Source organism: Pseudochaenichthys georgianus, chromosome 18, assembly GCF_902827115.2.
Source record: "Pseudochaenichthys georgianus chromosome 18, fPseGeo1.2, whole genome shotgun sequence".
NCBI classification, from domain to species: domain Eukaryota; kingdom Metazoa; phylum Chordata; class Actinopteri; order Perciformes; family Channichthyidae; genus Pseudochaenichthys; species Pseudochaenichthys georgianus.
In genome coordinates this window covers 21,311,155-21,324,537 of record NC_047520.1, presented here as the reverse complement: position 1 = coordinate 21,324,537, position 13,383 = coordinate 21,311,155, and the positions used below count along the sequence as shown (strand labels likewise).

The window sequence follows — 13,383 nt, the reverse complement described above, 5'->3', positions numbered from 1 at the left end:
AGGTGATACAAGAAAACACTTTTCAATTTCCAACTCCTTACACCCTGCAGCCTACAATGTGAAATGTGTATTGCTGGTGCTTCTTTATCGGCACCATTTTTCAGCTAAAAGTTCCTAATTCCTAAAATAGAGGGATATGGGTTCAATTGTTTATTACCTTCCTAGAACACTAGTCTCGGGTGCAATGGCATGAAATGCTTCTAGTGGTCAAATATCATGAAGCCTGATGTCTGTGGTGATGCCTCTCTAATGCTCCCCCCCTGTCTCTCCGCCCTCAGTTCCACGCCATGGACACGCTGCAGAAGAACAGCTACGACCTGGCCAAAGCCATGTCCACGCTGGTCCCTCAGGGGGGGCCGGTGCTGTGCCGCGACGAGATGGAGGAGTGGAGCGCCTCCGAGGCCATGCTGTTCGAGGAGGCTCTTGAGAAATACGGCAAAGACTTCAACGATATCCGCCAGGACTTTGTAAGCTCTCTTTGTTCTCTTACGGTATATTATGTAACAGTGGACATTTTTAAACCACTTATTTTTGGATTAGCTTTTCATTAGCAACATCCCCTTTGGTCCTTTAATCTTTATTATTTATTTATAGCAACAACATTTCTTGTTCTCTGTTTTCATTTGTGATGTGTGCCATGTTGTGAAAGCACTTTGAGCTACACCAGGGCTGAAGTCGAATAGTCCGTTCAGCTTAGGAACCTTCCTGACGGAGTGAAATGACCCGGAAGTCCCTCAGTGGCAGCCATGATAAGAGCCGTTTGAATTCTCTAGATCAGGGGTCAATTTTTTTGTATCAATTTATTTATTATTATTATTAATAACAACGTGTGCATAGACATTTTTCAGGGGCGGACTAGCCATCTGTATAATTTCCCCGCAACGAGGCTCCCCCGTTGACAATCCACTAGCGCAGTGTTTCTCAAAGTTTTTCATACCAAGGACACTTCACCAATAAAAAAACACTCACGGACCACCCGACTCCACACATATCCAAAAACAATAGGCCTGCTCACCACTCCAACAGTACATAACAGCCTAATAATGACAGCTTCACCTTCTCTATATCGCCTCGTTCACACAATAAATCAACAATACAAATACAACTTCAGATTATATAAGCATTTCGTTCAAATGCGATTTAAAATGCTCACAGGTTTTACACCTCTTATGAAATGTAGACTACATTTATTACGGAGCCAACAGACTCACAGATCGTTGGCTACTGAGAGATATGCAAAATACACCGCATGTCGTACGACACAAACCTCCGCTGTGGATTTTCAAAACAAAATACAGTAAAACTATGGTCGCAGGCCCAAGTTTAACTCTGAGGTCTAAGCCATTTCCACATGTTAGGCTCGCATGGGCTTTTTTTGTAAAAATGCTATTAAAACATGAACCTTGGTGACCATTGGGCTGGCCTGCGTGGTCTGCCTACACAACAGCCCCAACAACAGCCTCTGATCATCAACAGACTTCATGCAATGCTTCATTGGATGCATTAGATAATAATCTCTATCTCACTCCTAAAACATCTAAATCTACTTTCAGCATGGATAAATGTTCATAAAATACATCCATTGTTTGTTCTCTATGCTTCTTGAAATCTTAAAAAACAGTTTTTCTAGAACAGAATACAAATCGCCTGTAAATGGTACAAACAAGTGGCAACATATGTGACGAAGGTGTGGGCTGGGTTATATCATGCAATCGAAAGTAAAACTTAAATTCGCTCCATTGCGGAGATATTCCCGCGAGAGTGCGGAAAACTTAAATTAATTCACTAGCCCCAGGGGGTTAACAGGGGGTCGCCAGTCTCTGGCACTGTTATTTTGGGGGTCGCGGGCTCAACATTTTGGGAACCCCTGCTCTAGATGATAGGAAGGGAGGTTTCAAGCTTCCTTTATAGCCTCCTTTAGCTTAGGAACCACTGGACCTCCCTAACCAAAAGGAGAGGAGAAAATGCTGCCCCACAATGCATTGCAGCCGCAGCATTTGCGTCACTCAACAGTCGGCCGTTCACGGAAACAACCGATTATGACGGAGAAATGATATCATGAAAGTTACGGTGCTTATTAAGCATTTTAAAACGTAGGTGGTAAGTTACAAAGTGCTTTGTTCTGAACGTTCATCAGTATTATAATAAAGAGAGAAATATGAACGTTAGTTTTTACTGAAATGATCAAATAAAGTCAACATTTCAGTCTTTACTGAGCTGTGTGGAGTTTGTTCAACTTTTAAAAGATGTTTGAATGGTGATATACACAGTGATAGATGTTAAGGACTAACGTTTATAATAAATACATCTGTATTGATTTAAGATCTTTCCATCAATCATACGTATTGGGATCATTGGTATTAATGTGGACCGGAGGGAGAGGGGGACGAGCAGAAGTTTCACTTTCCTTTTTTATTTCAATTCCAGCTTTGGTCCTGAAGAATATGTTTCTCTGTTGTCCACGTTCATAAAGCAAAGCAGCAGCTTCAGAGCACGGTGCAGAGTCTCTAGATGAGTTCACAGTAGTCCCTCGTTCTTATTGAACATCCATGTTGTAGTCCGCTGTATAGGAAACTGTGGTTTCCATGGTTTCCCCACAGCAGCAGACGCACATTCATGACGTCCGCTGGCGCATCATAAACACGTCGGATAGTGAAAGTGCAGTCGATTCTCTAAAGCACCGCAGTCTCTTCTCCTAAGTCCTTTTGAATTCTCCTATCCACTATCCCTTAACCCCGTGACCTTTCACACAGAGGTCAAGGGATAGACGATAGGGTTAGAACTTAGGAGCTGATCTTTGGACTATTCGACTGCAACCCTGGTGTTTGAAAAGTGCTATACACATAATTAATTAATACATTAATTACAAGTATTGTGTACCTATTTATGTGGAACCCTATATGAAATGTAACCATCCTGTTTTTGTCCTCTCCCTCAGCTTCCCTGGAAGTCTCTAGCCAGTGTGGTCCAGTTCTACTACATGTGGAAGACTACCGACCGCTACATCCAACAGGTAGGTCTACAGTAAGCCACACAGTATCAAAACGCACTGTTTGTGAAAAAAGCAGTCAAACCAAAAACAAACACATTTTCTTTTTGATTTTCAGAAACGACTAAAGGCAGCAGAGGCAGACAGCAAGCTGAAGCAGGTGTACATCCCCACCTAGTGAGTGTCCCTGAAACTGCTACACTGAGGACTTACTTGAAGTTAGAACTGCTGTGAGAATAACTCCCTTTCCTCTCTGTGCTCTCCCCCCTCACCAGCACCAAGCCCAACCCAAACCAGATCATGGCCCCCGGCAGCAAGCCCGGCATGAACGGGGCCCCTGGCTTCCAGAAAGGACTCAGCTGTGAGAGCTGCCACAGTAAGTACACACTGAGGGGGGGTTTATGGGGACAGTTCCCATGAGTTTTAAGAGGAACAATTACACCAGATTGTGTTGTTTGTATCACAACACTGGTCAAAAATCTAAGCTAATATAATACCTGGGTTTCAGGACTGATATCAAAACTATAGCTTGAAATGATCCGGTTAAATATCATCTGCATTAACGGGCCTGAAAACAATTGACAAAGAAGGCTTTATAAATAAGGACATCATCAAAGCATTCATATTTACTGGCTTTTGATTGAGGACTTTTAGCCCGTATAACCGTGGAGCGCTGTCAGGGCTGAAGAGCCAGTTGTGCCTGTGACGCTGACGGCTGGTTTTGAAGGATATGCAACCGCTGCTCAAAACTCTCTCAGGCCAGAATTGCCACAACAGGAAAGTCAGTAACGGTCACCAAGGCGCATCATATCCACTGTAGTATAGCTGAACTATGTGACCATGTATGAGGGACCATAAACAAATGATAATCATAAATGACCGCCTGTTAGCAAAACGTTTTAACCAAACCAGCCACATTTAACATTACAGTAAGTTCCTGGTTTTAAACATGGACATTTCTGTGGAAAAAGACAAGTAACAATTTGAATAAAAGGATAAGATGAGGAATTAAATGCCTATCTTTCGTCTGTATTGACAAAGCCTGGTTTTATGGCCCAAACAGCGACCCTGCAGACTCTTGTCTCATTCAAGACTCCATCTTTAAACCAATACACTCTCAAAAGATGTCAAAGCAAATGTAGAAATCAAACCCTGGGAGCCTGCTGTCTTTGACCTTTGGTTCTTTTATAAAGTAGTAGCAGCAGCCTGTTTAGACGCCTTCTCCTAACGTTGGTCCTCCCTCCCACCAGCGGCCCAGTCTCCTCAGTGGTATGCCTGGGGGCCTCCCAACATGCAGTGCAGACTGTGCGCCTCCTGCTGGATCTACTGGAAGAAGTACGGAGGCCTGAAGACCCCTACACAGCTAGAGGGCGCTGCTAGAACTGGCTCTGTGAGTACCATTCAACATTTCAGTCAACAGCAGAGAAGATGTCAATCAAACTGTTACAATGTTAGTGAGTTATGAGGAAGACATGGCTGTTGACACATTGTCTTCAAGAATGGACCTCTTGAGTTGCGTCCTTATGGTTTGCTCCCTCCCGTCCAGGAGACCGGCCCCCGTGGTCACATGACCCGCCAGGAGGTGCAGGGCTTATCGCCGTTTACTCGCAATGAGGGGCGGGCCAAGCTGCTGGCCAAGAACCGGCAGACGTTCATCCTGCAGACCACCAAGCTGACCCGCATCGCCCGGCGGGTGTGTGAAGACATCCTGCAGCCGCGGAGGGCCGCACGCAGACCCTACGCCTCCATCAACGCCAACGCCGTCAAGGCTGAGTGTACGTAAACACACACACACACACACGTTATTAATGACGTTAAAGGGAGGCAATCCTCATGACATGCATTTTTAAATAATTATCATCCGATAAAACAGACCAGTCTCTGCCAGTCATTTTTTTTTTTTATCGGATGACGTTATCAGTGATTTTAAGCTGATTAATTACCAAAATAACATCAACCCTGTGGGCGGCGCCATTTTGACGAGTCACACTTGTTTTACCGGAAGTGACGTGAACTATGCGTTTGGTGTCAAGGGCAAATTGACGTATGTGCTTTGTTCATGTTGTTTACTCTAGTTACTCTCACAATTCTATAGAAATATGCCTCACTGTATCGTGAAACATTGCCACAATTCGGATAGGAACAATCCACGGAATGCTCGGTTCCATCTGTTGCCAACGGGTAAGCGTAGGAAGTACATTCGGAGGCAGTGGCTAGCGAAATGGGCTCGGCCCGAACCGAGAGATCCACAGGCTCATGTATGCAGCGAACATTTCAAGTCTCCGGACGACTACTCTGAGAGTATGATGAAACATAAAATGGGATTTCTTAAACAACCATTACTTAATGGGGATGCAGTGCACTGCCAATGCCAGCCAGCTTAAGCACATTACGCAGCAGACTTTACTTATTGTTTACTACGTAAGGAAGCAGGAATTGCAGCAGGACCCAGAGCGCACGGAGCACAGAGCGGACAGCAGATAACGGAATTGCAGTTTTATTGCTTATAGATTATCAGAACATTTCCAAGGGGACACAGCCACATTGGATATTAACCTATGGATTAACTACATCATCGTTTTTATCGTTGTAATGCCATTGAAGACCAGTTTGGACCAGACAAAGAGGAAGGTGAGCCATGTTAGCCTAGCGCATGTTAGTACCTAGCACCGCTTGTTTTGATGTACGTTTTTGTTGATAACGTCGCAAGTTTGTATCTTTCAGTGTTGAGGTGGGCACCATTAGATTCTTTGTCTTTACGATCATAAACGATGTGTTGGATGTGCAGCTAGGCTAAGTAATAAGGGAGTTAGGAGTGATTTTCGGTGCAGTAATAGGTTAGAATTTTTCGCTCGGGGCTAATTCAGAGGCTCACTGTTAGCATTGTGTGGTTTTTTTTAAGAAAAAAATGAAAAAGATCAGTTAAATTAGTTTTTTTCCCGTTATATTGATATAAAATATTCATAGTTTATTAAATATTAAGGTTCCTTAGACGTTGTTTCCTGCAAATTACGCGATTTCGGCCCCGGAACCGGGTCCGTGGGGCCTAAAAGGATAACAGAGTATGTTTTTAATTTTTTTTTACAGTTGTATTTAGATAGAATGAATACCTATAGTGATAATTCAAAGTAAGTCCGCCTCGACTTTATTTTTCTAAACTTCTTCCTCGGCTGACGAGTCCGAACTCAAATACTCCGCCATGTTTTCGTCGTGTGTTTACAAAGTGAATGCATAGATGACGTCACAACCTAGTTTTTCGGATCATGTGACTACTGAAAATGGCAGCTGCCTGACGGAATATACAGGTTTTGATAAAAAAAAGAGCTATAAAATCTGCTGGTGGACTACCTGAGAGATATACAGCAGGAGAACACGCCGTCCACCGCGGAGAATAAACAGAAGGGCAACCATGACAACCATGCTCCGGGGTCTTCTTCGCTGCTTTTCGTGTATGTTGTGGCGGCAGCAGCGCCACTTACAGGCCTGGCATATGTACTACAGCGTTTCCAGCATTTCCAGCGATCTAGTGTGAAAGGACACGTTAATGAATCGAATGCGTGTGAACGGAAGACTTTTTTGCGTTTGCGTATGCATTTTACTGTATGCGTCCTCGTGGGGCCGGGGTCTAAGCCAAACTATATCCGGTCACAGAGATCTGCTATTTTAAAGTAAGGTCAACACATATCGACCCTAAATATAGTCTATATTCAGTGGCGGCGCCAGAGTGTTTGTGTTGGGTAATCTACGGTAGGGCTAACCCATACAGTGGTCGGGCTCAAGTCAGTATTTGCAATGTAATTACATACACGCTATATCGCCCCCCTTGACAGTGAAACGCCACGCGCGAGGTTTAGATTATTTCCCTGTCTCAATCCAAATTGAACTGTATGAAATAAAAAGGCACATCTGTCTTTGGGGGGGTTGGGTTTTCAGGAGATTTTTTTAAATAATAACATAAAATACACATTCTGGTCCTCTCTTGAGAAGAAAAATAAATAAATCTATTACTACACGACATATTTAAACAAATGAATGCCATTTTAGTTTTGTGTTACTTTGTTCTGAAAGCTGAACCTGCTGCTCCTCACAGAGAGAAGAGGGAAGAGGCTGTGAGTTACTTTACATTGTGGATAAGGGAGGATAGCCCCCATTGTCCTGTGTGTCAACATGAAAGACAGCCCACACATCAATCATCAAACCGTGGGGTCTTATTTCATTACGTGTTGATTTATATCAATACGTAATGTTGTATCGATGTATAGAGATGTACTACAGCAAAAATATTCTCCGTCGGGACTTCCTGCAACAACACCACGTCGTTATCTTGATTCTGATTGGCCAGGAGACATTATCAAAGATGTTCTATTGAGAAGACGATCACTACGTGACAAAAGTTTTCAAAACCGTTTCTGGTCTTCGGTATTTCCAGACAAGTGACTGAAATCAATCTTACTAACTGCTGTCTGTGCAATTTACTCCGAGTGGGTGGACTTTATTTTGCTTACTTTAACATCATTTTTCATGGTGGGGCTAAGCCATTTCTTGGTCTGGCTGTAGCCTACCCCAGCCATACCCTGGCGCCGCTGTTGTCTATATTAAGAACGAGAAAAGTCTTAACATATATATCGTTTTTTGTAAACATGACAAATGTGTGAGGGTGATGACGTCAGAGCATCGTCCTCTGTGCCGGGCTTAGCCCCGGACAGCCCCAGCCCAATGTAACCCCTGGGTGTTTGTGAGGGAGCTCTATATGGCATTACCCGCTGAAGCTCACCAACGTTTCATATATTTCATCGTTCAAAGTTTTGTCAATTGTTTTGTTTATTGGTCAAATACTGGTTTCTACTGGTTTCTACTGGAATGAAAGAGCACAGAGTACATAAGCAACAAAGCAGCATACTGCATTAAACCTGACCTTCACAGAGAGGTTGAAGGTCATGTGGAGAGGAGGCTTCAGTAGTCTGTCTGCACTCTGTTTAGTTGTGCTATCTTACAATCAATATAGTAAATGTGAGGTAAAGTGTGTCGCCAAGGTAACCGGTTAGAACTGGAAGTTGCGATGAGGTCTTAAAATGCATGGAAAGGGTCTTAAAAAAGGTCTTAAAAGGTATTACATTTGACTTCAGGAGTCCTGCATATACCCTGTTGAGTAAAAGTAGAAGTACTCAGATCTTGTACTTGAGTAAAAGTAGAAGTACTCAGGTCTTGTACTTGAGTAACAGTAGAAGTACTCAGATCTGGTTCTTGAGTAAAAGTAGAAGTATTCAGATATTGTACTTGAGTAACAGTAGAAGTACTCAGATCTTGTACTTGAGTAAAAGTAGAAGTACTCAGGTCTTGTACTTGAGTAACAGTAGAAGTACTCAGATCTTGTTCTTGAGTAACAGTAGAAGTACTCAGATATTGTACTTGAGTAACAGTAGAAGTACTCAGGTCTTGTTCTTGAGTAACAGTAGAAGTACGCAGATCTTGTTCTTGAGTAGAAGTAGAAGTACTCAGATCTTGGACTTGAGTAACAGTAGAAGTACTCAGATCTTGTACTTGAGTAACAGTAGAAGTACTCAGATCTTGTACTTGAGTAACAGTAGAAGTACTCAGATCTTGTACTTGAGTAACAGTAGAAGTACTCAGGTATTGTACTTGAGTAAAAGTAGAAGTACTCAGGTCTTGTACTTGAGTAACAGTAGAAGTACTCAGATCTTGTTCTTGAGTAAAAGTAGAAGTACTCAGATCTTGTACTTGAGTAACAGTAGAAGTACTCAGGTCTTGTACTTGAGTAAAAGTAGAAGTACTCAGGACTTGTACTTGAGTAACAGTGAAGTACTCAGTACTTGTACTTGAGTAACAGTGAAGTACTCAGGACTTGTACTTGAGTAAAAGTAGAAGTACTCAGATCTTGTACTTGAGTAACAGTGGAAGTACTCAGGTCTTGTACTTGAGTAAAAGTAGAAGTACTCAAGACTTGTACTTGAGTAACAGTAGAAGTACTCAGTACTTGTACTTGAGTAACAGTGGAAGTACTCAGGTCTTGTACTTGAGTAAAAGTAGAAGTACTCAAGACTTGTACTTGAGTAACAGTAGAAGTACTCAGGACTTGTACTTGAGTAACAGTAGAAGGTCTTGTAATTGAGTAAAAGTAGAAGTACTCAGGTGTTGTACTTGAGTAACAGTAGAAGTACTCAGATCTTGTTCTTGAGTAAAAGTAGAAGTACTCAGATCTTGTTCTTGAGTAAAAGTAGAAGTACTCAGATCTTGTTCTTGAGTAAAAGTAGAAGTACTCAGATCTTGTTCTTGAGTAAAAGTAGAAGTACTCAGATCTTGTACTTGAGTAAAAGTAGAAGTACTCAGATCTTGTACTTGAGTAACAGTGGAAGTACTCAGATCTTGTACTTGAGTAACAGTAGAAGTACTCAGATCTTGTTCTTGAGTAAAAGTAGAAGTACTCAGATCTTGTTCTTGAGTAACAGTAGAAGTACTCAGATCTTGTTCTTGAGTAGAAGTACTCAGATCTTGTACTTGAGTAAAAGTAGAAGTACTCAGATCTTGTACTTGAGTAACAGTGGAAGTACTCAGATCTTGTACTTGAGTAAAAGTAGAAGTACTCAGATCTTGTACTTGAGTAACAGTGGAAGTACTCAGATCTTGTACTTGAGTAAAAGTAGAAGTACTCAGATCTTGTACTTGAGTAACAGTAGAAGTACTCAGGACTTGTACTTGAGTAACAGTAGAAGGTCTTGTAATTGAGTAAAAGTAGAAGTACTCAGGTGTTGTACTTGAGTAACAGTAGAAGTACTCAGATCTTGTTCTTGAGTAAAAGTAGAAGTACTCAGATCTTGTTCTTGAGTAAAAGTAGAAGTACTCAGATCTTGTACTTGAGTAACAGTGGAAGTACTCAGATATTGTACTTGAGTAAAAGTAGAAGTACTCAGATTTTGTTCTTGAGTAAAAGTAGAAGTACTCAGATCTTGTACTTGAGTAAAAGTAGAAGTACTCAGATCTTGTACTTGAGTAACAGGAGAAGTACTCAGATCTTGTACTTGAGTAAAAGTAGAAGTACCAGAGTGTAGGAATACTCTGTCATAGTCAAAGTCCTGCATTCAAAATGTTCCTCAAGTGAAAGTAGAAAAGTATTCTCATCTAAATATAGTGAAAGACAGTAAAAGTAGTCGTTGTGCAGATTGGTTCATTTCAGAATAATATATATATATGTTTTATAATGATTGATCATGAAAGTGTTCTCAGAGCTGGTGGAGGTGCAGCTAGTCTGAAGTACTTTGTAGACTGCAGGGCAGCTGGTGAAGGTGCAGCTAGTCTGAAGTACTTTGTAGACTGCAGGGCAGCTGGTGAAGGTGCAGCTAGTCTGAAGTACTTTGTAGACTGCAGGGTAGCTGGTGAAGGTGCAGCTAGTCTGAAGTACTTTGTAGACTGCAGGGCAGCTGGTGGATTTACTCCAGGTGGAACTAAAGTCTGATTCAACACTTGATTATATTTACCATCATTCATCCAAAGTAGCTCAAGATATTAAATAAACATTATTCACTTTTAAATTGTAGTGGGGTAGAAGTAGCAACCAATTGAAATACTCAAGTAAAGTACAAGTCCCTCAAAATGTTACTATGGTCCAGTACTTGAGTAAATGTACTTAGTTACTTTACACCTCTGGCTACCATCATAAATGTATTATACAATTTGTCCTGTAAACTTTTTGGAGCTAATAAAAAGATAACATTAAGTTTGTACAGTTAGTATCACAAAATATGTATTTATGTTGTGGTATTCCTTCTTGTAACTATGTAAATTAGCAGAGTTTAATTTAAACCACATTGCACATGTGTTAAAATGAATGATGTGTGTGTTCAGGTATAACCAGGCTGCCCAAAGCCACGAAGACCCCCGTAAAGACGAAGGTGATCCCTCGACCGTCCCTGGCCAACATCGTGAAGGATTTAGGTAAGAGCGGGTCCCGTGGTCTGATCCCCCCCCCCCCACCACCACGAGTTGTTAAGTGTTCTTGTTTCCCCGCAGCCATCACAGCTCCTCTGAAACTGAAGGCGTCCAGAGGCCCCCCCACCCCCATCAACAGGAACCAGGCCAGCACGCCCCGCGTGGGACAAAGCCTGCTGGGAAAGAGAGGCTTTGAAAGCGTAAGTGTAACGCACAAATAAACACACCATACACCGTGTGATTTACACTCACCTGTAGTGGCTTTGCTTTAGTCTCAAACCCACCTCCTTTCACGAATTCAATCCACTTGTTATGGAACTTTCTGTTATACTACAAAAACATTTCCCAGCGGTTTACTGAAGGAGGGGGTCGATTGGATGCCCCTGGTTTGCACAAAGTAGTCTAGACCAGGGGTTCTCAAACTTTTTGTTTATGCGGACTAGGGGTGCAACAACTAATCGACTTAATCGATTAAAATCGATTACCAAATTAGTTGCCAACTAATTCAGTCGTCGATTCGTTGGTGACGTCATCACGTGTGTTTTACGCCCCGTTAAGCTCTAACTTTATTGGTCTTTGTATCGGTACTGGAGACATTTAAAAAATATATGTCATGTATTATTGCTACAAAGACATTATATCGCAGTCTTAGTGTCGCCAACTCGTTTCTAATATGCAAAAAGACAAACAAATGCGTCTATGATGTATTTTCGATCTTTCTCTCCCCCGCCTGCTTGCGAGGGGGCGGGGCAGTTTACACACGGGCAGCTGCAACATGCAGCAACACACACACGTGGGAGATGGCGGAGAGAACGCGCTCCGAGGTGGTTAAACTTTACCCGTCTCGATGTGGAGAATGCTCGTTACCAAAAGTGGAATAAGAGTTTAGCATGTGAGGGCGGTAACACGAGCTATTTGTCTAAACATTTATCAAAAGTGCTCCACATCCAGACGGAGGAATGCACCGGGTTCCACTGTCTTTCTAGTAGCTCTGTAGCCCCGTCCAGAGGAACGTTTCCACGTCAGGTGTTATGTTTGCTAGCAGCAACACACGGAGCTAACTACATTATACAAACATAATGATTAGAGGTAACAGAGTTATTTGCGGACTTTTGGTGACAGAGCCTTGAGTGTGGCATCCCCCACCCGCTGGAACTCTCTCCCCCCCGAAATCCGCAGCGCCCCAACCCTGGACATTTTCAAGAAAGCCCTCAAAACGCACCTTTTTACCAAGGCTTTCCCCACTGTATAGTTAGTTTAATAGGTTTATTTGTCCGCTACTTCCCCCCCCACCCCCTTAACCTGTCTGCCTTTTTTCCCCTACTCCCCCCCCCCTACCCGACTTGTAAAGCGACCTTGGGTTTCCTGAAAGGCGCTATAAAAATATTATATATTATTATTATTATTATTATTTAGTTTGTTAAAGTTTCAGCTATTCTGTTTACAGTTCTGTCATCAGATTATTTAATACGATTTGTTAAAACACTGTTGTTTCTTTTGATGTGAAATATTATTTATTTAATTTGTATATAAAAAGCAATGTTAGTTTTGTTCACAATTTAAGTTATTTCAATAATATATGTATTTTGGAATCAAGTATTCATCTTTATTGTCTTCATTGCTAGTTTCCACATGCCTAAAACAACCTCAAGCTAAATCTAAAAGTTGATGGCTAAATAAGAGCGTTTGAGAAATTGTGCAAGGCATACAGTAATAGTCCGAATAGTCGATTAATCGTTTCATTAATCGATAGATTCATCGACTATCAAATTAGTCGTTTGTTGCAGCACTAATGCGGACCACTATTTATTATCAAGGGTTTTCGCGGACCACCTCAGATGCAAACCATACAAATAAGTACATATATAAACGTAGTGTTAAAACGCCGATATTCTTTTATAGTTAATCATAGACAAGCCTATCTGATACTTTTGTGACCGGTGTCTGTCTGCGTTGTGTATGTTTCTCAAAGAGGACGGTATTTTAATTAGGTCATCCCAAACAATGCCACAAGTGCGCACGCACACACGTGCACAAAACGGGCAGACAGGTCTACAAAAAACTACCGGTATGCTTTAGTTACTGTGCTGCAAAAAGCCGACGGGGCTGCGCTCAACACACAGACTCAAAACAATGGACACACAGGCATATAAGTAACATAAACAATGTATGGGCCTAAGTGGCATAAAGGCGTGAGCTACATTATTGCTACTAAGCGGACAGCGCTGCTTCTCTCTCTCTCTATCTCCACTTTCAAAATCAATCTCAAAACAAACTCCCAAATTCCCAAAGTTGTCCTGAAATTAACTTATTAAACGAAACAAAAAATATAGCCTACTCAGGGGCGGATCTAGACAAATATTCATGGGGTGGCAAGAGATGTTGAGGGGTGGCACCCCCTGGCAGAAGTGATTTAATCGCAGTCATATCGATCCATGTTAACTTGGAAA

At 41.9% G+C, this 13,383-nt stretch overlaps 1 protein-coding gene across 2 annotated transcripts in view; it reads left to right on the top strand.

The window, feature by feature from the left end:
* mta2 (metastasis associated 1 family, member 2) overlaps nt 1-13,383 on the top strand; it is a 63,413-nt gene that overhangs the window by 46,428 nt on the left and 3,602 nt on the right. The window contains exons 9-16 of one of the 2 annotated variants that reach the window (XM_034105982.2): nt 279-467; nt 2,939-3,013; nt 3,108-3,166; nt 3,265-3,365; nt 4,240-4,379; nt 4,539-4,764; nt 10,850-10,939; nt 11,015-11,133. In XM_034105982.2, the coding sequence (XP_033961873.1) occupies nt 279-467; nt 2,939-3,013; nt 3,108-3,166; nt 3,265-3,365; nt 4,240-4,379; nt 4,539-4,764; nt 10,850-10,939; nt 11,015-11,133 (999 nt within the window). Of the gene's footprint in view, nt 1-278; nt 468-2,938; nt 3,014-3,107; nt 3,167-3,264; nt 3,366-4,239; nt 4,380-4,535; nt 4,765-10,849; nt 10,940-11,014; nt 11,134-13,383 lie in introns of both variants that reach the window. The other variant, XM_034105981.2, reaches the window with a different exon arrangement.